Source organism: Mus caroli, chromosome 11, assembly GCF_900094665.2.
Source record: "Mus caroli chromosome 11, CAROLI_EIJ_v1.1, whole genome shotgun sequence".
Lineage (NCBI taxonomy): Eukaryota > Metazoa > Chordata > Mammalia > Rodentia > Muridae > Mus > Mus caroli.
Genome location: NC_034580.1, coordinates 2044417 through 2071033, shown reverse-complemented (window position 1 = coordinate 2071033; position 26617 = coordinate 2044417). Strand labels below are relative to the sequence as shown.

Sequence of the window (26617 nt, the reverse complement as noted above, 5' to 3'; positions counted from 1 at the left end):
TTGTTCTGTGAAATTTAAGTTTTTAAACTGCGTCTACTCCTTCCCCAACTCCTTCCGTGCCCACCTCCCTTCCTCCCACCCAGCTGTGGGCTCTGTCTCTTGTTTTCCTTCCCATCAACCCAGTTTGTGCTACCCATAGATTCCTGGATGTGTGGCCTTCCACCAGAGTGTCTAATCTGTCAGGGCAGCCCTCCTAAGGAAAGCTGACCCTCCTTGCTCCAGTGGCTCAGTTCCAACGACTCCTCAGCTAGGGGGCTAGGACCTCATGCCCACCTTGGCCTTCCATGCTGGGTTTGGACTAGCTTGAGTTTGCACAGGGCTATGCATACTATCACAACCAGTGTGCCTTTATATGTGCAGCTGAATAATTTTCTTCTTTTGTTTGTTTATTTTTTGTGTGAGATCCTTACTAGGTAGCCCTGGCTATCCTGGAACAACTCACTATGTACATGAGACTGGCCTTGAATTCACCGAGATCCACCTGCCTCTGTCTACTGAATGATAGAATTAAAGATATGCACCACCATGCCCAGCTAGACTTTTTTTAAACAACTTTTTAAAAAGATTTATTTGTTTGTTTGTTTGTTTGTTTAATGTATATGAGTACAGTGCCACTCTCTTCAGAGACACCAGAATAGAGCATCAGACTCCATTGAAGATGGTTGTGAGCCACCACGTGGTTGCTGGAATTGAACTCAGGACCTATGGAAGAGTAGTCAGTGCTTCTAACCTCTGAGCCATTGCTTCAGCCCCAATTTTTTTCTTTTTTCTTTTTTTCTTTTTTTTCTTTTTGGTTTTTCGAAACAGGGTTTCTCTGTGTAGCCCTGGCTGTCCTGGAACTCACTTTGTAGACCAGACTGGCCTCGAACTCAGAAATCTGCCTGCCTCTGCCTCCCAAGTGCTGGGATTAAAGGCGTGCACCACCACCGCCCGGCTCCAATTTTTTTCTTTATGATTGAGTAAAACTCAGTTGTCTTTGTGTCACGTTTTTTAATCATTCATTTGTTAGCGGGTATTTAGGCTGATTCCATAGAAAACGTCTATATACTCTGTACTAAGTTGACTTGGGTTCCCTTGGTGTGTTTGGAGTGGTTTTGTTCATTTTTTAAAAAGATATTTTTATTTTATGTGTCTGTGTCTGTGCCTGCATGTATGTATGTATGTATGTATGTATGTATGTATGTATACCACGTGATGTCTGATGTCTGCAGAGGCCAGAATAAGGCATTTGGAGCTCCTGGAATTGGAGTTACAGAAATGTCTTGAGCCACAGTTATAGATGCCAGGAGTCCAACCTGTGTCCAATGGGAGAGGGGCCAGTGCTCTTGTCCATGGAACCTTCTCTCCAGCCCCTTTGTTAGTTTGTTTCCTTATTTATTTGTTTACTTTTGAAACATCCAAATGTATTGTGAGGCCCAGATTGGCCTCAAATTTACCACTCCTGCTTTAACCTCAAATCCCGGGACTGTGCGCCTGTGCGCCTGTGCGCCTGTGCGCCTGTGCGCCTGTGCGCCTGTGCGCCTGTGCGCCTGTGCTTTCCACTCGAGCTCCCCCAGTCTCCTGAGACCATTTAAATCTGATCGCTTCACTACTCCTTTGGGGATAGGAGGGGGTAGCAGATGCCACATCATACATGTGAAGACCAAAAAACAGCTTTTAGGAGTTGGTTCTCTCCACCATGTGAGTTCCACAGATCAAACCAAGGTCACCAAGCAAGCAACTTTAACCCTGAGACACCGCCAGCCTGCTTAACTTTAACCCTGAGACACTGCCAGCCTGGTTCTCCAGTCTGCCTTTCTCTCTGTCTCTGTCTCTGTCTCTGTCTCTCTCTCTGTGTCTCTGTCTCTGTCTCTGTCTCTCTCTCTCTTTTGCACATTAAGCTATGAACTCATAAGGAACAGCTCCAGAAGTCCAGGCTCCTTCCCATTAGTTTGAGTGAAGCATGCTTCTCTGGCTGAGCTGGCCAGTGCTCTGGGGAACACACGGGCTTTTTCCTTGGCATCCTTTTCTCTGACAGGTTTTTCCATCACGTTTTAGGAAACTGCCTTGGCTCTCGGTGCCTAACATGTTCTGTGTGCACATTACTTCTCTTGGCGAAGCGTGCCTTCACCTGCTTGTTTACAGGGATGCATGTGGTATGCTGAGTGATGTTAAAGACACTTCCGATTGTGCTGTGGTAACGGTGTTCATTCCCTTGATGCCTACAGTATCAGTCTTCTTGTACATTTGCATGTACGTGGCCAAAGGAATCCCTCCAGGTTTCCTACCAGGGTTCCTCTGTCCTTTCCCTCTGGGTGTGTCATTAAGTGAATTACTGGAAGATGGGTGCTATGGGACAAAAGCAAAGCCACCTTCTCTAGTCTAAGACATTGTTCCTGCTTCTCTTCAGTACTAAATTCTACCGACACGGAGAAAGCAAACTGGGGACCTGTGTGCCACATTTTCTTGCAGATGGTGTAGAGAACACTACCAGAGGGTCCGCTTAGAGCTTGTTGTCATTTGCCTGTGTTGTAACTCAGGGTGTAAACACTGTGGGCAGAGCACACCTGGCACAGACTGCATTTCCTTCTTAGTGTTTCCCAGCCAGATGTTGTGAAATTCTTCTGTTTTGTTTGTCTCTAGTGCCTGGAAACCTTGGCTGCTACAAGGATCATGGAAACCCACCTCCTCTCACGGGCACCAGTAAAACCTCTAACAAGCTCACCATACAAACCTGTATCAGCTTCTGTCGGAGTCAGAGATTCAAGGTACCAGCTCCACAGGGTACAACTCTAGAAAAGATAACGATAAATTCCAGCAGCCCACGTGTCAGGTCACGTGGGAAGAGTAGGCTGGGGAGTTGGAGCACAGACAGCATTCATGTAAAGATGGGGAGAGGGGGTCCCCGGTAGCCTCCTCTCAGCCCTTGTCTGTTATGATCAGGAATGCTAATGACTCCTTAGAGTCAAGCCAAGGCAGTGGGTCCCTTCCATGGCAAACTACCATGCCTTACCTCTTTTCCAAAAGTTCTTTTCTTCTTCTTCTTCCTTCCTTCCTTTCTTTCCTTATCTAAACTGTATTTCCCAATCACTAAGGGTGAGTAGTGCTGTTTTGTATTAAATTAGACAGAAGATCCCGCCCTCTCTCCTTTGTTTTTCTCTCTTACCTTAACCAATTCAGTCTAAAAGCCATTAATTAAGCCCAAGACAGAAGGGTACCCTCCTCATGTGAGGAAGGCAGATAAGCGAGGCAGTGGACCCCATGGCCCTGTGGTTTGTTGCTTGTGCAGAGCGTGAGTATGTACTGATTGTTTCAGAGCCGGCAGCTCTGGCTGCTGGAGAAGGGACGTGCAAATGTGGAAGCTGGGGAACCTGAGAGGAAGTCCAGAGAATGGTGGAGGAAGCAGGTAGATAGTAATGTTATATGACTGTGCAATGGCTGTATGTGCACACACATGCACCTCATCACTATCCATGCCACACACTGATAACGGGGAGTCTAGCCAGCACTCAGGTCTCCACCAGAAAGCAGCTCTGTTGGGAAATTACCCATGCTGTGTTCAAAGCACAAGATGTGTTCATAACATCTTGTGTAGGACAGAAACATCAGTACAGATTCATCAAACGGATGAAGCTGCCTTGAAAGGGGTTCCATGACCTAAATCTGACATGCTTTAAGCTTCAGATAGTGATAGTAACAGACGCATCTTATTGACTAAATGAGAGCACCATACTTCACTCCCAGTGGTGGCTGAGTGAGAAGATAAACATTCGTGATTAGGAAATGCAGACCTGTAAGTACAGAAGGAATGGTAGGGTGGTTACCATATGACAGCCCTCATAGTGTGATTCACAAAATGAACATCAAGGTCTGCAAATATCTCAGATCTTCACTCACTGTTTCCATAAAAGTGTACCTAGCCTTAAGAATCACTCACGGTGACTGGGCATGTTATTGCACACCTTTAATTCCAACACTTGGGAGGCAGAGGCAGGTGGATCTCTGTGAGTTTCAGGCCAGGCCAGCCTGGTCTATATAATGAGTTATAGGCCAATCACAGCTACATAATGAGACTATGAGACCGTGTTTCGAAATACAACAAACAAACATGTGTATCTCTGTGTGTGTCTGTGTGTGTGTCTGTGTGTGTAGACAGGCTCTCATATAGTCCAGGCTGACCTTGAACTCTTGGTTCTCCTGCCTTCCCTGCCCACGGGTTGGGATTATAAGCATGCACTGCAGAGCCAGGCTGTAATTACAAGTATCTAGTCAAGGATACCTGTAGCTAATCCCCTCTTCAGTTGTGCAGTAGCCCATGCCTCCTAACTAGTGTCATAAGCAGCCAGGAATGCCCACTGTCACCTCATTGGCCTAGAGGGACTTGCTAAAGAAATGCTTTTTGAAGAAAGAAATAGGGTAAATATATTAGAAAGTAAGAATTTTTTTTATTTTATAGAATATTCTAAGGAACCTATGGAAAAAGGGCTAGAATCAGTGAATAAATTGAACAAGGTTGTCGCTATAAGGTCATATACAAAAAGCTGTGTATCTATATACTAGCAGTAAATAATGTATGCTTCTAAACAAATGATTATAATATCACACATCTCATTGGTATGTCTGAGTGACCTCTCGGGAGCTCAGCAAATGCTCCCATGCAATGTATTTCAATAAACCCCTTTGTCCAAAAAGAAAGAATAGGAAAGAAAATCTTACCATTTTCAAAGACTATAGATTGGACCCAGAGTGTTACCTATCGAGGGCACTTGCCCAGCACTTGTAAAGCCTTAGATCCCAACAGCACTGGGAGCAAGAGTGAGGGAGGAGGTGCAGTTAATTAATGAGACATGAGAGTTTGTAATGAAGCTATGAGGACCTAATGAGTGACAAGACAGATCTACCTGCTTGCAACCACAACAACACAAATATTGCTAAGGTGGAGTTCTTCCCGTTAGTCTATCAATTAAATGGAAAAGACCAGCTACGGCACTGGAGACAACACTCAGTAAAACATATGCCCAGGACAGGCAAGACCCAGGCAGGCTCAGTGCCCAACACGCATAAGAAAAGTGGCCAACCTGGTGTGTGTATGTAAAGACAGATCAAAGTGATCTTGGTAAAGAACATTATGTGGAACTTCCTCACCTGACCTGTTCCATAAAGCCACTGTCACCAAGAGAGCAAATCATGAGCCAGTCAGAAATTGCCCACAGACAAATCCAACCACCTGTCTATTATTTTTTTGTTCAGGTAAATAAAGTTTTATTTAAAAGAGGCATGCCTGTTCATTCACATGTTGTCTGTAGCTGGTTTCATTATATGGCTAGGAAGCTTGAGAGAAAAAGACTATGTAGCCCACAGAATTCAGAATATTTATTTCTGGCCTTTATGGAAAAGGTTTTCTGAAATCTGCTGTGTATCAGTAGAATCATCTAAAAACAGACCTACACATGTACACAACAGATGTACATGGTTGATTTTATGAAAGTCTCATGGCGGTTCATCAGTGAATGGTTGCCATCAAGTACTCCTGAGGAGGAGAGAGTCTAACTCTCTGTGAAGAAAAGTGAGTCTTGTTTTACATCATGGGTTAGGCAAAGATTGACTTTAAACTAAACTACAGAAAAAAGTTACTATAAGGGTGTCATAAAAATAGACATTCGGAGCAATAGACTTCACAACTTAAAAATGAACCAATAAATTGGCAGTCAGTTGATTTTTAGCAAAATTGCCCAGATCATTAGAATAGGAAAGAGCCGTCTTCAGCGAATGTTAATGAGGCAGTGGGCTAATCCCATGCAGAACAATGTCTGGACGATGCTTGCTTCCTTTTTTCAGAGCTGTGGCAAAATAAGCTTAAGGAGAGAGGTTTGTTTTAGCTCACGCTTTGAGGTGTGGCATTAGGAGCGTGAGGCAGCTGTCACCGTGCAGGACAGTCAGGAGACAACCAGGAGGGCTGGTGTTCCACCCACTCTCTTCTATTGTTAAATCTAGGCCTCAGCCCAAGGGGTGTTGCTGCCTACAACCAGGGTCAATTTGACCCAAAATGTGCAGAAAACTAAAGCTCACAACTGTAAAATGTCAGGCGATGCAGTTTCAGAATAGGTAAAAGAAACAATTCATCACCAAAGACGACACACCACCAATGCAAATGAGCAAGTGAAATTATAGATGATGCCGTCAGTCACTAAAGCAGAGTAAAACCACCGTGAGGTCCACCAGCATCAGTGTGGCTGAACTCAGATGTACTGACAGGAGCTGACAGTGGTGCTGACGAGGGCTCGGGGCTGTGGAGGCTCTTGCTGTCACACATCGTGGGGGATGAGGCATGGCTCAGCCCTCCTGGGAAAGGCTCAGGGTTCTTTTAAAGAAGTTAAGCCCAAAATCTTGCTCCTAATTTTTACTTCGGACAAATGAAAACTTTCAAGACTCTGGACCAGATGGTTTTGGAAGCTGTAGTCTTCAGAGTGAAAACCTGGAAATAGATGAACGAATGGTGTCTACCCATACGGGGGCTGTATGCAGTAAGCTAAAGGAGTGAGCTGTTAGCATGTGCTCCAGTGTGTGTGGACTTACAGGCATGCTGAGGGTGGTTTTGTCTTTTAAGCTGCTTTATATTCTCAGAATGACAAAATGGTACTAGTAGAACAACTTGGGTAGCAGTTGCTAGGCACTGTGGGAAGGGCTACAAAGCAAGAGCGTAAAGGCTCCGGTGAGGTGCAGCTTGTTCTGTGTCTGGGACTGGCTCCTGCAAACTGTGTGCTCAGTCAGTGTATTAGCATTAAAAGTGAAATGAAAATGTAAGTGACGTTCAATGGGTTCACTGTGACATTTAACATTAAAGCATGTCTTGGGGCCTGAGAGATGGCTCAGCAGCTCAGGGCACGCACTGCTCCTGGGGAGGACCAGCGTCTGGTACCCTGCACGTATGCTCAGCAGCTCAGTAACTCAGGTGTTAGGGCATCTTGACACTGTCTTCTGGCCTCTGTGGGCACCAGTACTCATGTGTCCACAGACAGACAGATACAGACAGACAGATACATACGCACGCGTGCACAAATACACACATGCACACGCACGACAGATGGACATCGACACATACACACATTTAAAAAAAAAAATGTCTTGGGGACTGGAGAGGTAACTAAAGCTCCAGAGAGGCTAGGTTGACTCCCAGCATCCACATAACAGTTCAGAACTATCTATAATCCAATCTCAGGGTATCCAATGTCTTCTTCTGGGCTCTACAGGTACTGTATACATGCAATGCGGACATACATGCAGGCAGACTAACCATACACATAAAAATAAAGGTTGACTTTAAAAAATAAATAAGGGGACTGGAGAGATAGCTCAGTGGTTAGGAACACTCACTGCTCTTCCAGAGGACCCAGGTTTGATACCCAGCACCCACATGGTGACTCACAGTAATTTGTAACTCCATTTTCAGAAAATCAGAAATCCTCTTCTGGCCTCTAAGGGCACCAGGAATATACATGCATGCCAGCAAAACACCTATTTATATACAAAGTAGTTAATTAATTAAAAATTAATTAAAACGTTACCTGGTACATAGTAAATAGTCAATAAAAATGTCTAGCTGTTTTTAACCAATGTTTCATGTTAAAGACATAAATACTACAGAAATGGGGACAGCAGAAATGAGTCCTCAGAGGCAGGGAGCACCTGAGTGAAGCTAAGGAGATGTCACAGTGAAAGGGCGGATGGGGAATTGCTCCGGGTCTGATGGTTAAAGAGGCTGCTGGCCTCCTTTGGGCCTGACACCCCCATAACCTTCCCAACATCATGTGGTAACGTGACGCCCCAAGTTCATAGCCATCTCAGTGCGGAACACATCTGTCCAGAAGGCTTAGAAGTCCTCACGCTCATTTTCTGTTGTGGCAGTTTGCTGGGATGGAGTCAGGCTATGCCTGCTTCTGTGGGAACAATCCTGACTACTGGAAGCACGGGGAGGCAGCCAGCACCGAGTGCAATAGTGTCTGCTTCGGGGACCACACGCAGCCCTGCGGTGGGGACGGCAGGATTATCCTCTTTGACAGTGAGTATGTTTGGTGCCAAAGGCACGGCCAGGGACAGCAATCCACCCACCCATTTAATTATCCATTCATCAGGATTCACAAGGATGTGCCATGTGATGCCAACCATGGCTCTCAGCTCCTGGGACTGAAGTACAGAACAGGCCGACTCGGACCTGCCCTCTAGAAGGGACAACAGTGTTTAGTAGTCTGTACTTGCGTGTAGGGCTGAGTGTCTCGGCTACTGCAGGTGTCTCTGCTGGACACACTAGACCGTGCCAGCAGAGCAGTGATCCAGGGGGACAAGAGGCAGTTCTACATGACTTAGTAGCTGCTGCTGGTTCAAACTTTAGGAGTCCAACCCCAACTAGTTTATTTTAGGCTTATTTAAGCATAGCCCAATTTGATGAAAAATTTCCTGGTGGTAATTAGTTCAATTCCACATGCACAATAAAGAGTTAGATGTGGCTACCCTGAAACTCTTTGTAAAGTACGTGTGATATCATCCATAAAGATGGGTTCCATAGATAGACTACAGGTAATACCTTCTACAAAGACAGGCTCTATGGATTGACAAGCTCATGATAAAAAGTAAGGATCTGCCATGGCCTCGGCCACACAGCGCATAGGGCATGGCTGATGACCACACCCATCCCCATCCTCTGGGCAGACACCAGGGTATGCATCCCTCCCTTTGAGTGGACAGCCTTGTGACTTTAACACTGTTCCCTCTGTGTTCCCACAGGCTGTCTCAGGGCTACTTTGACAAGTAGAGAGATAAGGCTTTCAGCTTAGAGCACGCACTGGTGTCAGTGTAGTGTCTGCTCTCTTGTGTTCTCGTTCTGATACAGCCCCATTTGTGAGTTTGTAGGCACTGGGGCTTTGTGCCTCACCAAGGTGCATCTGAGACAGTAACGTTGCAAACACTTCAAGTCATTGAGTTTGCCGTAAGCCACCACGTGTGTGAGGTGCCGGCGAGAGGCAGGGGTGGTGACTGGTGTGAATTCTGAGCCTTACCTCTCCCTAGCTGTGCTCTCTTGTCCCTTGCCATAACACACAGTAGTGGTGAGACCTCATGAGAGTTATGCTTTTAACATTCTACAAAGGGAAGTCTCAGGCAGCAGGCAGGATAGAGACTCGAGCTTACAGAGGATGTTAGCCCATCTGAGGATCTCTGATGCCGAGGCACCAGACATGCACTCCTGACATGTCGGCTAGGTGGGGAGCTCCATTTGAGCAATACCGTCACAAGATTTGTTTCCTAGAGCTGCCATAACGCAGTATCACAAATCACAATGCTTACATGAGTAGGAACTTACCCTCTCACCAGGAACAGAAGCCCCAAACCAAGGTATCAGCAGGCTGTGCTCCCTCCCAAGACTCCAGGAACTGTGACTAAAACAGCCCAGCCCACTGTGGGTGGTGCCATCCCTGGACTGGTAGTCCTGGGTTCTGTAAGAGAGCAGGCTGAGCAAGCCAGGGGAAGCAAGCCAGTAAGCAGCACCCATCCATGGCCTCTGCATCAGCTCCTGCCTGCAGGTTCCTGCTCTGTTTAAGTTCCTGTCCAAACTTCCTTCAAAAATGAACAGCAATGTGGAACTGTAAACCAAATAAACCCTTTTCTCCCCGATTTGATTTTTGGTCTTGGTGTTTGGTCACAGCAAAGGAAACCCTAACTAATACAACTAATACAGAAGTACCCATAGTTTTTTTGTTTGTTTGTTTGGTTGGTTGGTTTTTGGTTTTTGGTTTTTCAAGGCAGGGTCTCTCTGTGTAGCCCTGGCTATCCTGGAACTCACTCTATAGACCAGGCTGGCCTCGAACTCAGAAATCACCTGCCTCTGCCTCCCAAGTACTGGGATTAAAGGTATGCACCACCACTGCCCGGCTATAGTTTTGTTTTAAATCCATGACTTTATTGTTTGATTTATATTTTGTGTGTGGGTGCTTTGGCTGCATGCTTGTCTGTGCACCACATGCATACCTGCTGGTGTCCACAGAGGCCAGGTCCCCTGGGGCTTGAGTTACAGATAGTCATGAGAAGTTATGCAAGGGTTAGGAATTGAACTCAAGTCCTCTAGAAGAACAGCCAGTGCTCTTAAAGTCTCTTCTGAAGTGCAGGCAAACTTTGAACTGCAACCCCTGTAACACCAAAGGGAGTTACACACTCCCTTTGTTCCGTGGCAGAAGTCAACATTCTCATCTCCAAAGCAGGATCAGGAGAGCAGTAAGGAAAGACTGGACAAAGCCAGTTCAAAGCCAGGCAGGTGCCTGTTGAAGCCATTCAGAAACCATTCATGGCGCTGACTGACAGGCTTGGGCAGCCCTGCCCAAATGACCTTGCTGCTTGTAACACACACATCATTTCTCTTGGTCTGACCTCATTCTTTGCCTGCAGCTTTTCTCAACAGACAGCCATGTTCCTGGCATGTCCCAGGGTCTCCACTGACACTTAAACTTCACTCTCGTGGCTTCACACATGGGCTTCCCTCAGGGAACCCGGACTCTGCTTGCTGATGGCCTCCTGAGTCTTCCTTTCAAAAGTTGGTGTAGGACTGAGGAGGTGGCTTAGTGGGGAGAGGGACAACTGCTTGTCATCACAGCACTAGGGAGACAGAGATGGGTGATTCACTGACTAGCCAGTCTAGCCTACTGACAGGCAAGCCCCTGTCTCAAGAAACAAGGTTGACAAGTCCTGAAGAACAATACCTGAGGTGTCCTCTGACCCCTTACACAGCACACATGAATGTCAGTCACACCAATGACTCTGTAGTTCTTGCATTTGGTCAGCCAGCAGAGCCATCTGTACCCTATTACAACGATGAGCTCTGCTTGACCGCCTGTGGTGTCTGTCTCCAGCCTGCTTGGACCATTGCTCCCGCTGCCTCTGAGAGCCTGTACACATAAGCTCAGAAACACTTCTCGAGGCAGCCCTTGTCCAGCAGGGTGCCTTGGCTGCTCCTCCTCCATGTAAAGTCTCTTAAATGAATGTTTAGCCTGACATCCTGGAGCCTTCTGTGGGTTACAGTTTGCCACTTCCTTCCTGAAGTACCATCAAAGAACGTTTTTGTCCCAGTCCAAAGTGGTCCTTCTCTGTGATGTCTTCTTCCAGTTTACTTTGCTGTGACTTTAAACTCAGTTCTGGCCAATTGTTCACTTTTCGTTTTCTGTTCTTTGATTTTCTCTGAAGTCCCATGCTTGACCTAAGACACCAGTTGTAACCGTATCACAAGCACAGTGTTATTCTGTCTTAAAATTTCTTCTGCCAATCGTTTCTCATTACTTTTTAATTTAGCCCCACTCAGATTTTCAGAACACAGCAGGACATAGACAGATGTTTTCCCAGAATGCACTAAGGCCGTGTTCAGTTCACTAGAGCCCTTGTTCTGACCGGAAGCTTCCCAAATACTGTTCTTGTTTGTGCTAAGGTTCCGGCTTCCATATTTCCACTAGAACTATGCAGAATCAACATCACTCTGAGGTTTCTCCAGCCTGCATCTCCAGCCTCCACCCTCCTCTGGTAAACCAGTTCCTGAGCCCTTGCTGTGGCATGGCTAAATCAGCCACAGCAGTGACCCCACACACAGCAGTGACTCCCACTTCCCTAGTACAAATTTTCTGTGTTACTTTTGCATCATTTTAACCAAATCGCCAGCAGAAACAGCTTCCGGGGGAACTGTTTATGGTCTGGTTCATGGTTTTAGGAGGCTGTCTGTCATGACAAGGAAGGATGGCAGAACAATTCAGTTCATGGTAGCGGAGAGACTGTTCACATGGTGATAGATCAGGAGGCATAGAAGGGACTGTAGCCAGGGAATGGTGCAATAGATAACCTTCAACTGCCCACCCCTAGTGAGCTAGCTAGGCCTGTCCCCTCCATGTTCCACAGCCTTCCCAAATTGCACTATCAGCTAGGGACAAGGGAGGAAAGCATAGCCTCTCTAGGGAACATGGCAGACTCAGACTCTCACCAACCGTCTCTGACATCACTGGCTTGTAGCTGTTTCACACCTTCCCTCCATTTTTCTAAACATTACCATCTTACCCCTTTGTGGATCCGTATTTCTGTCAGTCTCATTATGAAGGCACAGCCCACTGGCCTTAAAACCCTCTCTAATCCATTATGACATCATCCTAACTCATTACGTGTATAAAGACCCCTAGTAGTAGGATCAAATCCATCCTTTTGGGGGACACAGATCAATTATCATAGAGCATAACTGTCCAGCTCAGCCAGATTTATTTTAACTGAGCCTTTGCAGGTTCTAAACTGGACATTGTCTACGCAGTGTGTTTATCTTAGAAAGAAGAGAAAAGAAAAGAAACCCTAAAGATAAAGTTGGTCGCCTCAGTAAGTATCAGAGCCAGGACTCAAACTCAAGTTTACTGGTTTTAAATCATTTTGGCAACTGAGTTCCCTTTTATTAACAATAATAATGGGTCCAGCTTTATTCTTTAGTCTATGGTCAGTGATGCCCAGGGTGGCTGGTTATTATGCCTACATTGTCTACAGAGCTATGCTTTCTGCCTGTGTGCATTCCCGGACCGAGCAAGTAGGCATTCCATCTTCAGAGCCCCTGGCCACGGCCAGCTTCGTAACTCACCTCACTGCTCCTCAGAGATAAGTAGATTTAACACCATAGAAACGACTCCTAAAGCTTCCTCTCTCAGATGCTTTCGGTGACTGCGGCACATTCGTCTTATCCTACAGACAAGGTGGAACACTTCCAAGAGATTAGCTACAGACAGCTCATGACTTGAAAGAATAGAGAGATCCCTGCATGACTGGAGGGGTGGGTAGCTAGTGAGAGTACTTTTTTCATTTTTTGTTTGTCAAGACAGGGTTTCTCTGTGTAGCCCTGGCTGGCCTGGAACTCACTCTGTAGACCAGGCTGGCCTGAACTCAGAGACCTGCCTGCCTCGGTCCCCTGAGTGCGGAAATCAAAGGCATGTGCCACCATGTCGGGCGTTCTTTTGGTTTACTTTTGGCTTGAGTTCCTGAGATTCGTCGATCTGTGGTCCCCTTTTAAACCGGCTTTGGCATGTTCTCATCAGATAACTCTTCTGCCCATGCACATGCGTTATGTACTCCATGCCGTCTGTGGCTGTCAGGCGCTGTTTTGTTTGGTTGGGTTTGCCCTCCCTGTTTCATTTTGGCTAATATGTTTTATTGACATGTCTTCAAGTTTATTGATTCTTTCACCACTGCACTTACCTGCAGATAAATCATACACTTCATCCCTGAGAGTATGTAGTGTCTTTATTTTACATTTTATTATGTCTTTATTTTTAGGTGTGTGTGTGTGTGTGTGTGTGTGTGTGTGTGTGTAACCCTCCCCTACCCCCACCCCAACACAAATGCACATGAGTACAATGCCAGTGAAAGCCAGACGAGGACTTCAGGCCCATTGGAGTGTCTGCCGTGAGTGCTGGGAACTGGGTCCCCTGCATGAGCCATGTGCATCCTCACTGCTGAGCCCTCTCTCCAGTGCCAACGTTTGGCTCCTCTGAGTTTTTAGACAAGGCTGACCTCAAACTTTGTGTAGCCAAGGCTGGTCTTAAATGTCTAATTCTCCTGCCTCTAACTTTCTGTTAGTTTTACAGACATGAAGCACCAAGCCTGCCTAGCTCACTGACTTTTATGATTTCCACATCTCTTCTGAGATTCACAGGCTGCCCCGGTGTCTGGTCGTGTCACTATAAACTGTACTGTATTCATCTTGCAGCCTCCACGGCTGATAGTCCCAACCTCTGGGTCGCTCTCAAGTCTTGCTTTGTGGGTTGCTTTATTCCTTGGCAGTGCATCTTTCCCCACTTTTTCTTGCTCTTCTGTGTGCGCTGTGGTACTCTGTTTAATGCCACACACTAGGGAGAACTGTAGACACTAACATAAACAGCATTTACACTTTGGAGGCCTGCAGAGTATGAGCACTGGGCTGGGGTCTGTCCGTCTGTCTGTAGCCAACCTCAATTTGCTGAGTGAGCACTGGGCTGGGGTCTGTCTGTCTGTCTATAGCTGACCTCAGTTCAGGCTATTTTTTGTTATTTCCTTTGGTGCCCTCAGGCTCCCTGATCCTGAAGCTGTGCTTAGAGTAGAGCAGAGGGCACTGTGTGGTTTCTTAGTGTCCACTTCCATGCTGAGCTTCGAACAGGTCCCTGTGTGTCCTGCCCCTGTGGGAGACAGACACTGTCTGCTCTTTGGTGCTGTTTGAGGGAAGGCATGGGGGTCACTGGTTCCCCTATCTATCTACAGCGTAGGACTTGCCACCAGCCACGGGAATGAGGTGTTTTCAGTGGCTCTCCCTCTTCCCTGGCAGCCATGCACTTTGGCCTTTGATGGGACTTGGGAAAGAGACTCCTGTTCTCTCCCAAGGAGGCCTTACAGCAACCAGGGGCCAAAGTCTTCTGCTCTCGCTCTTCTCCCAGAAGGAGCTGGTCTTTACCAGTTCCTAAGGAAGTGTTCTACTCTCTCACAGACACAAACATGCGTCACATCTGCCTCTCTCCAGTGGCCCTGGGAGAAATGGGTTAACAGTCCCCCTGCTCAGCAATTAGAGGCTTTTGGTTCCTTTGAGAGGGGAACTCTGGCTGGCTGCTGGACACTGGTCACTCTTGCCAGCACGAGGAGGCCTTTGCAGAAGAGCTGGAAAGTGAATGCGAACCCCACTGTATGTCAGGCTCCATGTGTGCTCAGCTGAGAAGCCAGGCTCACGGCCACCACTGTATGTCAGGCTCCATGTGTGCTCAGCTGAGAAGCCAGGCTCACAGCCACCACTGTATGTCAGGCTCCGTGTGTGCTCAGCTGAGAAGCCAGGCTCACGGCCACCACTGTATGTCAGGCTCAGTGTGTGCTCAGCTGACATGCCAGGCTCACAGCTACCACTTTATGTCAGGCTCCATGTGTTCTCAGCTGACAGCCACACTGTATGTAGACCCTGTGCTCAGTTGAGAAGCCAGGCTCACGGCTCCCCAGGATCTCGTTCCCATGCAGCTGTCTCAGCCTCTGTGGTGGTCACCTCTTCCCTCTGGACTCTGGCACAGCTGAGCCCATTTCTGTAACCCCACTGTCATTGATAATGTCCCTTGGTTGTCTGGAGACCTCGGCTTCTGATTTTGAGCTTCCTCATCACTAGGAAGAAAAAGCCACTTCCCAGGGGCTCACAAGGTAGGCGAAGGCCCTGCCACCGAGCTCTTGCCAGCCTTCGGTTTTTCGAGACCGTCTTGAACTGACATCCTCTGACTTGAGCCTCCGTGGTGTTGGGACTACAGACCTGTACCACCAGGGCCAGCAAAGCAACATACTTTGATTGCTTTTCTGTGTGCTAGAGAAGAATTTTCCTAAAGCCTGCTGGAGCTGTGGCTCAGTGGAAGAGTGCTTGCCTGGCACGCGTGTGGCCAAGTTCCATCTGAATACTGAAAAATAACAGCTTTCTTTGTAATCCTGTTCCTACACTCCCTCCTGAAGTCTTTCATTTCCAACCACTCTAAAAGCCTACCAGTCCTAACCACTAGTCCTGAGAAAGCACGGCCGAGGCACAGTGTGGGTGACCCAGAGCACCATGAGGCTGCTCTTACCCTGCCTTCCCATTGGGCACTTCTGGAAATCCAGCCTGTGGTCACACATGCTAGGAGAGCATCCCTATAGAGCAGGTCTTCCAGGCCAGAGCTCCTTGTGGACTTCTCGTGCAAACACTGCACCTCTAAAGAACTGGAAACCCTGAGGAGACTCAGGGCCTTTCTTTTATGACGTCACCTCTTCAAAAGCCTCTCCTCGGCTGAGAGGTCCCAGCATTTCATGCACTTTATCTCAGATGTCCTCTCAGTGTCATGGGATACAGCAGCAGGTGGTGGCCCTAAACTGGAAAACAAGGGAGAGGCCTGGGAATGAGGTGCAGCCCCTAGGATCCCATGGCCCTGCGCCTCCTTAATGCAGACTGTCTGACTCCAGCCAGACCCCAGCCTGGGCTGCACTTCTCCTCCTGCGCTAGGCTGAGGTCTCCTGGGGAAACCAAATAGTCTGCAGTCATTTGTTCAGGGTTTAAGTGATTCATTCTGTGATCTGATCCTAAAACCCAGGATGGCCTGGTTTGTAGCTGGAAACAATGTCCCTGGCAAGATCACATTTCCTAAGAGCTTGTTTGTGTCCGCATTAGAGATGAGCCCCAGGCTGAGACTCAGGCCCACCATCTCTCTTCTGCAGCTCTCGTGGGCGCCTGCGGTGGGAACTACTCAGCCATGGCAGCCGTGGTGTACTCCCCTGACTTCCCTGACACCTACGCCACTGGCAGGGTCTGCTACTGGACCATCCGGGTTCCGGGAGCCTCTCGCATCCATTTCAACTTCACCCTGTTTGATATCAGGGACTCTGCAGACATGGTGGAGCTGCTGGACGGCTACACCCACCGCGTCCTGGTCCGGCTCAGTGGGAGGAGCCGCCCGCCTCTGTCTTTCAACGTCTCTCTGGATTTTGTCATTTTGTATTTCTTCTCTGATCGCATCAATCAGGCCCAGGGATTTGCTGTGTTGTACCAAGGTAAGATGTCCTTGTCTCTGGGGCATAGGTGCCCTGCCTTCTCTTCCTTGCCAGAGCTTTCAAGCCTAAAGTGGATCTTTGGGGGCACACTTGGTCCTCCTGACTCAGCTACAGATGATTTCAACATTAATTCATCCCCCACTTATTATCACACAACACCCCACCTTCCAGTGCATGACACCCTACCTTCCAGTATACAACTCCACCTTCCAGTGTACAATTGGTTTATATGTCAATTTCACTATTTTAATAATTTTATTTATTTACTTTAGATTCTATTTATGACTATGTGAGTGTATACCATACACCACGTGTGTGGGGGTGCTTCAGGAGCTAGAAGAGGGCATCAAATTACCGACACGCAGTTGTGAATGGTCTGTCATGGCATGGATGCTGGGAACCAAACTCGGGTCCTCTGACAGAGCAGGCCACGGGGCCATCTCCTCAGGCTCATGTTAGTAGTTTTAGAGGCAGTTGTGTAGACAACTACATGGATAGATAAAGAAGGAGGTGAGGGACAGAACTGGAAGGCTCCCAAGTGGTCATTCATCCATCCTACTGCTCCTAGACAGCCCAACCAGTCCTGCAGACTAACCTACCATCGTCCTCAGAAACACGCACTCTACCCCTCTAACAGGAGCCTTTGCTAGCCTCTGAGCACAGGTATCAGACCACACAACTTTAAAAAGTGTGGGTAGTGGGCCACAGGAAGTGGGACCGACTAGAGCAGGTGGAATGAGGTTTGCCATGACAAGGGGTCCTGCAAGCACAAAGCCCGGAAAACAAAGTGGCTTCAGTGTCTGAAGTCTCAGCGCCAGGCTCAGCAGCGTCTCCCTTCTGCCCCAGCAGAGAACAGCCAGGTAACTGTGAAATCAGACCAGACCTCCTCAGCCAGGAGTAATGCCACACACCCGTAAGACCAGCTCAAGGATAGCAGAAGCTGGAAGGTTAACAATTCAGGGCCATCCTCAGCTACATAGCTGGAGGCGAGCCTGGGCTATAAGAGACCTGTCTCAAAAAGAAGGAAGTTCAGAAAATTCAGTGGCTGGGTGCTTGCTGAGTTCAGTGGCTGGGTGCTTGCTGAGTTCAGTGGCTGGGTGCTTGCTGAGCAGGCATAAGGAGTAGAGTGCAGAGGCCTGGAATGCAGATAAATTCTGAGTGGGTGTGGTGGCCCACATCCACTTCCAGCCTTGGAAGGTGGAGATGGGATTCCTAGAACTGGCCAAATTGAGGAGTTAGACTGCCTCACTGAGTAACATGGAGGGGTGTTCATAGATGAGTCCTGGGCTGGAGAGATGGCTCAGTGGTTAAGAGCACCGACTGCTCTTCCAAAGGTCCTGAGTTCAAATCCCAGCAACCACATGGAAAAAAAAAAACAGATGAGTCCCACATGTGCTTCCGCATGTCCATGTTCCCCACATGTGTGTACCCTACGCACATGCTAAACACCCTCTCACACACGGAGAAAGAGAAAAGGCCTCCTCCCACTCAGAGGACCCCTCTTTGCTGCTGCCATCCCCAGCTTTGGTTAATCCTTTTGCTCTCTTAGCCACCAAGGAGGAACCACCACAGGAGAGACCTGCTGTCAACCAGACCCTGGCAGAGGTGATCACCGAGCAAGCCAACTTCAGTGTCAGCGCTGCCCACTCCTCCAAAGTCCTCTATGTCATCACCCCCAGCCCCAGCCACCCTCCGCAGACTGCCCCAGGTAGCCATTCCTGGGCACCGTCAGTTGGGGCCAACAGCCACAGAGTGGAAGGTAGTTCTTTCAACACTTACAGAAACAAAGGTGCTTGTGGATGCTTGCCCTGCAGACACATGTTGGGATATTGGCCCTGCAACCTCTAGTCTGAATGGCCTTTGAGAGAAATACCCTCATTAGCATAGCTCCCTTCCAAAGATGGCTTCTGTGTGCCTTTGGTAACTGTGATTAGCAGCTAAGATGATCTCTTTGTCATAAAAGATGCCTCGTGAGAGCATCTTCCTAGAGCCCTGAGTAAAGCTTCCCAAATACGCTGACTCAGGTGTGAACAGGCTGGAGGTCAGCTCGGGGGTACAACATGCACCAATGGGGAGGGGAAGGTGAACCCAGAACATACAGAATTCCTTCCAAGGTGCCGTGCACTGTACTAAACAGTGAGCCATGCACTGAACCAGACAAAACTCTGCCCTTCTCTTGTCTGGAAATACAAGCCTGGTCTCCAAGTTGTGTGCAGCATAAGGCCCGGCATCGCTCCTCTTCTGCAGGGTGAAGTGCACACAGATGTTAGGACAGGACTGTGCATGTTTCCTATGGGTTACCAGTGGGAGGAGGGAAACCAGAAGCCCTGCCAAAGGCTAGGAGTGCCGAGAGCTTTGAAGAGAAGCCGTGCAGGGATTGTCGTGGGCCATGCTCTTCTCTGGTCAAGCTAGTGTGGTTGGCTTCACATATCCTCCCTGAGGGAGCTGGCGCACTGAGGAGGACTGCCATCCATAATCTGGTCTAGAACTTCTCATACTGCTCCCTCACCTCTGGAGGTCTCACCGTGGAAAGCGGAGGAGAGGCCTCTCCAGCCCAGCAATGTTTGGCTGTGGATTCTAGTAGGGTTTCACAGGTCTCGATTCTCACTTCTCAGATGAGAAAACTAGGACCCAAAGACGGCTAAGTCCTTCACTGCTGAGTTCCAGTGGCAGACAGATTTACCGAACCCCTTAGGACCCCAACTCTAGTGTTCAGGTCTTACCGAGTTGCTCCTGCTGCAGGTTTACTGGCTGCTCCCACCTGCAGGGCCCCCAGAGCCAGTTCTGCCCCCCTGAGCTGCCAGTCTCCTTTGGAAAGTGAAGGCAAATCTGGTGAACTCTGCTTTGCACTTACAGGATGGACTGTGTATGGCCTGGCGACCCTCCTCATCCTCACAGTCACAGCAGTTGTTGCAAAGATTCTTCTGCATGTCACATTTAAGTGAGTACCAGTGCCATGGGAGAGCGGTGTCTTTCCTCTGTCGTTTCCTCATCTGTCTGGGGACAGTTTAACATCAGAACAGAATTCCAGAGGCTGAGTCCCAGGCAGTACAAGGCAGAGAACACTGCAGCTCCTTCCAGGAGAGACAGGAGACAGGACCAATTGCACTGAGGCTGAGGAGGCTGAGTCCAGTACACTTGGTTTCAGGAAAGGTAGAAAACATTCTGGTGTATTTAAAACTCTAGCTTCCTAAGACAGTACATGCATATCTCTCTCTCTCTCTCTCTCTCTCTCTCTCTCTCTCTCTCTCTCTCTCTCTCTCTCTCTCTCTCTCTCTCTCTCTTTCTCTCTCTCTCTCTTCTTTTTTTCAAGAGAGGGTTTCTCTGTGTGTAGCCCTGGCTGTCCTGCAACTCACTCTGTAGACATATACCAGGCTGGCCCCCAAATCATAGAGATACTCCTGCCTCTGCCTCCTGAGTGCTGAGATTAAAGGCTTGTGCCACAACCTTCTGGCCCATGCATTTTTCTTAATGCCTCTAGAAATCAAGTCTTACATTAGTGCTTAGGAATTTTGTCAGTTTATTTTTCACAGCCCCATGTATGTACATAGTGTATTGGTCACAGTCACCTCATTCTTCTCCTCTCCCCTCCCCTCCCGGTCCTGTCACCCCCACCAGGCCCCCAGCCCACTCCCGTGCCTTTCTGTCTTGTTTTTGTTTTTACATGGGCTGCCCACATGGGCATGAGTGTGGAGCTGTTCACTGGAGTGTTAGCAACTCCCCATGACTGGCTCCATTCCTGAAGACAAAGCTTTTTGCTCCTCCAACAGCCCTGGACTGCCATTGCTCCCCTGGGTTTGGCTGTAGCCCACGAGCCCCTCCCCCACCTGTGACTAAATGTTTGGAATCATTCAGTCTTATACAGACCCTATGTGGGCAGCCACAGCTGCCATGAATTCCTGAGTGCCAACGCCATGTCATACCCACTGGCCAGCATTTCCCATCGCCTGGCCCTTGTGTCCTGAGCTTTGGAGGGGTGAGGGCTATGTCCATTTTAAGGCTGATCTTATAGCAGTCATGTGTTCTCAGCACTTGACAAGCCATGGGCTCTGCAGTCACACTGTCTGCTATGGAGTCACTGCAGCACTGACGCCCTGTGTTCTTGCTTCACTCAGCACAGCTTGATACACAGGCCCTGTGGGCTTGCACGTGCCCGGCCCTGATCTCACTCCTGGGCCATAGGTTCCCTCCCTGTGCTGCCCCTGTTGTCGTCGGAGGCTGTTGGCCTGTGTATGCCCAAACTCTGTCTTGTCCCCAGTGTGCCAGGAAGTACACATTATTTTTAAACATACGTTTAAGCCATGCTCAGTGGCATACACCTGAAATCCTAGCTACTTAAAAAGCTGAGGTAGAGGGTTATGGCTGAGACCAATATGGGCAACTTATCAAGCCCCTGTTTCTGCTGGGTACAGTAGCTCCTGCCTGCACTCTCCCTACTCAGTAGGCAGACAGGAGTGTTGCTACAGTCACTCACTGCCTGTTCACTGGAGTGTGAGCAGCTCACCACTGAAGACAAAGGCTTCCACTCCTCTGCCAGCCCTTGCCTGCCTTTAGCTCCCCTGGGTGAGGCTGTGGCCCACGAGCCCCTCCCCCACCAGTGACTAAATGTTTGGAATAATTATGTTCACTGGTTCGAGACCAGCCTTTTTAACTTAATAAATCCCTGGGCTACAAAGTGACACAAAACAAAAACACAAAAACCAAAACCTATTTCAACAAAGAGGAAACTTACAAATGCATTATCTTTCAGGTCTAACAAAACTGGAGAAAACACTCAGAGTGCACTGCCTTCCCGGCGGTGCTGTCTGTGTGCCTGGAGAGCTTACGCCCTCTCCACTCCCACTCAAGACCTTCCTGATCGCAGGCCTCTGCCACAAATGTTTACACAGAGGGTGGCTGTGACCACACTGCTGACCTTCCCGGCTCCTCTCTGAACTTTTTCAGTAGAAATAATGTCCTTAATGTTGTTGGCTGAACTCACCTTTCAGACAGACAGACAGACAGACAGAGACAGACAGAGTGAAGTGTGGGGAATAGGGTCAGTTTCAGAATACCACATGGATGCTGGCTCCTCAAACCCATTCTGTAAATGGTGCCATGACGCACGTCTTCCTGTAGGGTTTATACTCTCGCGCATGTCTGCACCTCTCACAGTAGCAAGCACTGTGCTGCTGTCAGTGAGTGATGGAAAGAAAGGAGGAGTGTCCGGACGTGTCAGCACAGGCGGAGTTCTTTTCAAGGCTTTCCACCTGTGGTTGGCTGTCCTCACAGACGTAGAACTTGCACCTTCAGAGAACCAATGTGTGTTTTAATGTCACAGCTCACATCCAAGGAAGTCCCTCAGGGCACAGTGTCTCACGGCAGGCTGAAGCAGGGCTGAGGCCCTAAAGCACACGCCTGACTCCTCTCAACACTGGAAGCCCTCCTCAGCTTCCCTGCCCCTGACAGGAGGGGAAGAGAAGGATGGGCTAGGAGCAGACCTGATGTCAGGGCTCGCTGCTTCAAACAGAACTTTCCCCTTACCCTGTTAGATAGGCGAGCGAGCTTCTAGGTAAACAGCATTGGTAGGTGGCATTCTTTTATTGGGGGGGAGGAGGAAGAAGAGGAAGGAAAGCAAAAGAATATTTGAAAATTCATAATCTCCTAAAACAGCCTTTCCAGCTTTGAATTATTTTGACAGAAATTCCCTTGTTACCACAAGGAGGACTCTGCCCTGCCAGCCTCTGTGCCCAAAGGACACGCCTCCACAGCCCACATAGTTCATCCTTAGCTGTGGTTGGTTGGTTGGTTGGTTGGTTGGTTGGTTGGTTGGTTGGTTAAGACCGGGTCTTACTACATAGCCCTGGCTGTCCTGGAACTCACTATGTAGACCAGGCTGGCCTCAAACTCAGAGATCTGCCTGCCTCCCCTCCTGAGCTCCAGGAGTTACATGTGTGCATCACTACACCCAGCCTTCATCTTAAGCCTCTGAGGCAGCCAACACCCTTCCCAGGGCTAGCTCCACACACAGTGTCACAGGTCCAGGAGCCTCATGAGGAGGCTATTTGAGTGCTTTCTTTAGGTCTACTGGAAAACCTGTTTTTGTTTGACAGATCTCACCGAGTTCCTGCATCAGGAGACCTTAGGGACTGTCGTCAGCCTGGGGCTTCTGGGGAAATCTGGACCATTTTCTATGAACCTTCCACTACAATCTCCATCTTTAAGAAGAAGCTCAAGGGTCAGAGTCAACAAGATGACCGCAATCCCCTCGTGAGTGACTGAAGCCCACGCCTGCATGAGAGGCTCTGCTCCAAGCTCGAGTTTGCTCCCCTGAGTTCTCCTCTGATGAGTTCCCTCCCTTCCCATTCACCTCCATCTCTTTTGGGGGCACCCTGCTTTAGAGGCAGCCCAGCCTGGGATCCTCCATCACACGTACCAGCCTGGCTGCTCTGCTGGGACGGTCAGACCAGGCCCAGGCTGACAGGACACAGCTGGACCTGACTCCAGAAGACTCTTGGGTGGTGGGGAGGTGTAGTGTAGGATGAGTTTTCTTGCTTATTCTCTATTTTGTCCACATACAGATCAGTTCCCCCTGGTCTTTACAGTTTGCAATAGAGCCAGACTGAAAGAATTGTCAGGTTTTCTTAGGCTGGCCTGGTTCCCCACTAAGAGTGGCATTGGCGCCCTAGAGGCCCAGAGGTCCAGTGTAGGCTTGGAGCTTTCTCTGCTGCCAACTACCATGTGTCATCTAGTCCGAGGGGACTGAGAGCAGGGCCCCAGATGTCGTCTTTCTAGAGGGTTCTTTTTAGCACCCACTGACCAATGGGGCAAGCCTGAGGATTGGTCCATCTGTTTGTCCATGGAACAGACACAGTGAACTTCCTGGATACTAGACTTAACGAGCCTAGCCCTCAAGTAGTTGCCAATCCTGTGGAATCTGAATTCAGCCTGTCTTCCTGTCCTCAGCCAAAGCCGACTTCAGAGGAGTTTAAAGACTGTAGCCTAGAGCTGAGGCTGTAGCACAGAGCTGGGGCTGTAACTCAGCGATCAAGAGCTTGCTTTGTATACATCAGGCCCTAGGTTCTATCCCAGCACTGTCAAAAGGTGGGAGAGAAAAAGACTGCACCATAGCATGCGGGCAGCATCTGTGGTTCCTACGTGAGGTGTCTATCATTTTAAAAGCAGATCAAAACTACCGCGAGTTTTGTCCTTTGTCCCTTATCATGGGAGCAGAGTAGGAGTAAGGGCTCTGGTCTTGCCCATTGTCCCTCAGACAGGGAGGCAGGAAAAGGTCAGGCTTGGGAACTGGAGATCCTCCCAGGAAAAGCTGCAAGATTGAGAGACCCAGCTGCAGTTGGGAAAGGAAGGGCCATCCCCGACTGAGAAGTCCTGCAGTCTGGAAGTGGCCTTTGTCAGCAGCAGCTGAGAGGAACAGCCTGTGCCCTAAAGGTAGACCTTGGTCACTCTCCTGCCAGCCCTTGAGCCTCTGCTGTCCTGGGTGCCCTCCCAGAACACCATGCTAACCTCCCCCGAGTCTCTCAGTCACTGCCATTGAGGCCTTCCATAGGGTCTGGGTGTCTCTTCTGTAGCTGCTGCTCCCCAGGACTGTCTGGGACCATCTGGGGACCACCCTCAGGGAGAGGCAGCAGGAGTACAGATGAGGCAGTGACCTGAGCTGATGAGTCAACCAGAGGACACCAGAGTCTACAGTGGGCTGGCTGCTGGCTCAGCTCCTATGGGAGGCCTACAGGGGTACAGAGCTAGGGGGTCATCATCTCACTTGATCTGGGAAAGGCTACAGGCTCCTGGATTTGAAGACAGGCCCACCATATTTCCACCAGTCTGGAAATAGACTGACAGGAGCAGGTTCTACTCTAGGCTGTCCACAGCGTTTGCAGGACTCCCCTGAGACCAAGTGTTGAGTCAGAGTACCATGTGCATAGTACAGAAAGGACATGGGTTCTTTCCCAGGGAAGGCTCACAGCAGGCCAGGACATTTTTTCAGCTCAGAGCACTGGCCCCAGGCTTCCTCTAAGCCACCACTCACCTGTCTCTTCATATCTCAGACACAGGAAGCAAGCCCCAGTGTGGTGGCAGCTGCAGCTCAGCATTGGTGTCCCCAGGAAGGGCAGTGGATGTGCCCACGCTCCTTTTGCTGTGGGCCTGGCACAGCCCAGCACTGCAGGACCCACTCTCTCTCTTGGGGGGGTAGGGGACACGTGAGGAAAACTAACCCACCTCCAACAACAGCAGAGGACAGTGGGAAGGCAGGGCTGTAAATCACCCAGGCCGGACCTCCAGAAAGGACAGCTACAGTCTGTTAGAACCTGTAGGCAGCCGGTCACCGAGGGCCTTTGTGCTGGTAACACCCTGCCTGGAGCATAGGGGTAAGCCCGAGGGAGAAGAGCAGCCCTCAGAGACATCAGCTAGAAACATAGGTACCCTATGTCCTTCTCTTCCTGTCACACTGCTTACAAAGCAGAGACAGAGTAGGAAAGAGGTCTTCGTCCTCTCCCATATCAGCAAGGATAGGGCTGCGGCCGCCTCAAGTGAGCAAGGAGACCAGAGCTCTGGACTTCTCTAAATGTGGGCTCTGGCTTCAGACTCCTCAGCCAAAAGCTCTTGAAGATCAAAGCTCTGGCGGGTACAGCTGTCCTGGCCTGTGGGCCAGCCCATGGGATGTGCCTGGGCCAGGTGCCACCCCACGGCTCACTGTCATCCCAGGAGGGACCCCACCTGATGCTCCTCATCATCCGCTGGCCTGACACTATCAGAGCTCGCGCCGGCTGTTGCCAGGGACAGGCTACACTTGACCTTCAAGAGCACTTAGAAGTGGATGGCCTCCAGACTCTGTCAGCCTCTGCAGGGGCCACACAGGTCTCCCGAGCCAAGTCCACAAGCCTCCATGGTTCCCTGGCTCCTCTCCTGTGGAGTGTCCTGTTTGATGTCTGAGGTCTGCTTTGGGTACCGCCCTGGGAACTGCTAACCTTTGATTGGTCCCTTTGTGTCTCTGTTTACTGTCCTCTTCTACCTCCAGGTCACTCAGCCCTGACTGCTCTGGCTGGAGGTGGGGTAGGGGGTGGGATGCTGGCTGCACCCCCACCCTGGTCTGCCAACAGAACCTGGGGGCCTCACACAGGCTCCTGTCTTGCCAAGCTGGAGCTGAACACACTGGCCGAGGCTGAGTGGGGCAGGGCAGACAAGTGGGAGGGGATCTCTCACCTTAGAGGGAGGAATCCAAAGGCGTAGATCCAGCGCGGGGGCTGCCATCCCCGCCACCTTCATAGCGCCAAGATCTTCCCGTTTCCAATCTCACCCTCCAGCAGGGATATGACTTTGGACAACAAGGCTTTATTTGTAAATATGCTCTTAATATGCAACTTTGAGAATAAAATAGAAACATCATGTATTTTAAAATATAAAATGAAGTGTGACACACTGTATACAATTTAATATATATTTTTAGGATTTTGTTATTTAAGAAAATGGAATGTGATGGTACTTAACTTTTACAAAAGAGAGAAAATGTTATTTTTACTGTTTGAAGAAAATAAATATTCTCATTGTTGTAGAAACCGTGGCAAGGCCAGGCCAGGCTGTCATTTTTCCAAACTCTTGGGTTCAAACATTCCTCCCCTCTCAGCTTCCCTAGTCACTGTGCTACCAAGCCCTTTCCAACCCTCTCCTTAAGTAAGCAATGCTTTTCCATGGTCTCTATTGTGCCAACAAGGAAAAGATGTTTCAGTGAGGTGGCGGCAGCGGCGGCGGCAGTGGTTGGTACTCGGAGCATTGGCTGTACCCAGCCAGGTTCCGATTCTTCTGTCCCCCAGCATGAGGCCAGGAGGAGTGACGCAGGAGGACTCTGAAGAGGCCCAATGAGGCTGACATCTGAAAAATCCCATCAGGGTGAGGAGACCAAAGGCAAGCAGACCGGGGAGAAGGGGGTTCCTGTTGCGGCCCGCCCGCGGTCCACAACACGAACGGTTCAACTGAAAATGGCAGTTCAGGCTGAAAAGAGAGGAAACTAGACGGGGCGGAAGAAAAGAATGGAGCCAGGACAACAAGTTCTGATCTAGGCTCAATTTTACTA

The 26617-nt window shown here is 49.2% G+C and overlaps 1 protein-coding gene across 2 annotated transcripts in view; it reads left to right on the top strand.

Annotated features, from left to right (window-relative positions):
• Kremen1 (kringle containing transmembrane protein 1) overlaps positions 1–26091 on the top strand; it is a 69134-nt gene extending 43043 nt beyond the window's left edge. The window contains exons 4-9 of one of the 2 annotated variants that reach the window (XM_029484045.1): positions 2623–2747; positions 7885–8038; positions 16216–16548; positions 18098–18256; positions 19405–19489; positions 22641–26091. In XM_029484045.1, the coding sequence (XP_029339905.1) occupies positions 2623–2747; positions 7885–8038; positions 16216–16548; positions 18098–18256; positions 19405–19489; positions 22641–22809 (1025 nt within the window). In that variant the 3' untranslated portion in view covers positions 22810–26091. Of the gene's footprint in view, positions 1–2622; positions 2748–7884; positions 8039–16215; positions 16549–18097; positions 18308–19404; positions 19490–22640 lie in introns of both variants that reach the window. The other variant, XM_021178235.2, reaches the window with a different exon arrangement.
• Positions 26092–26617: the final 526 nt, after the last annotated feature.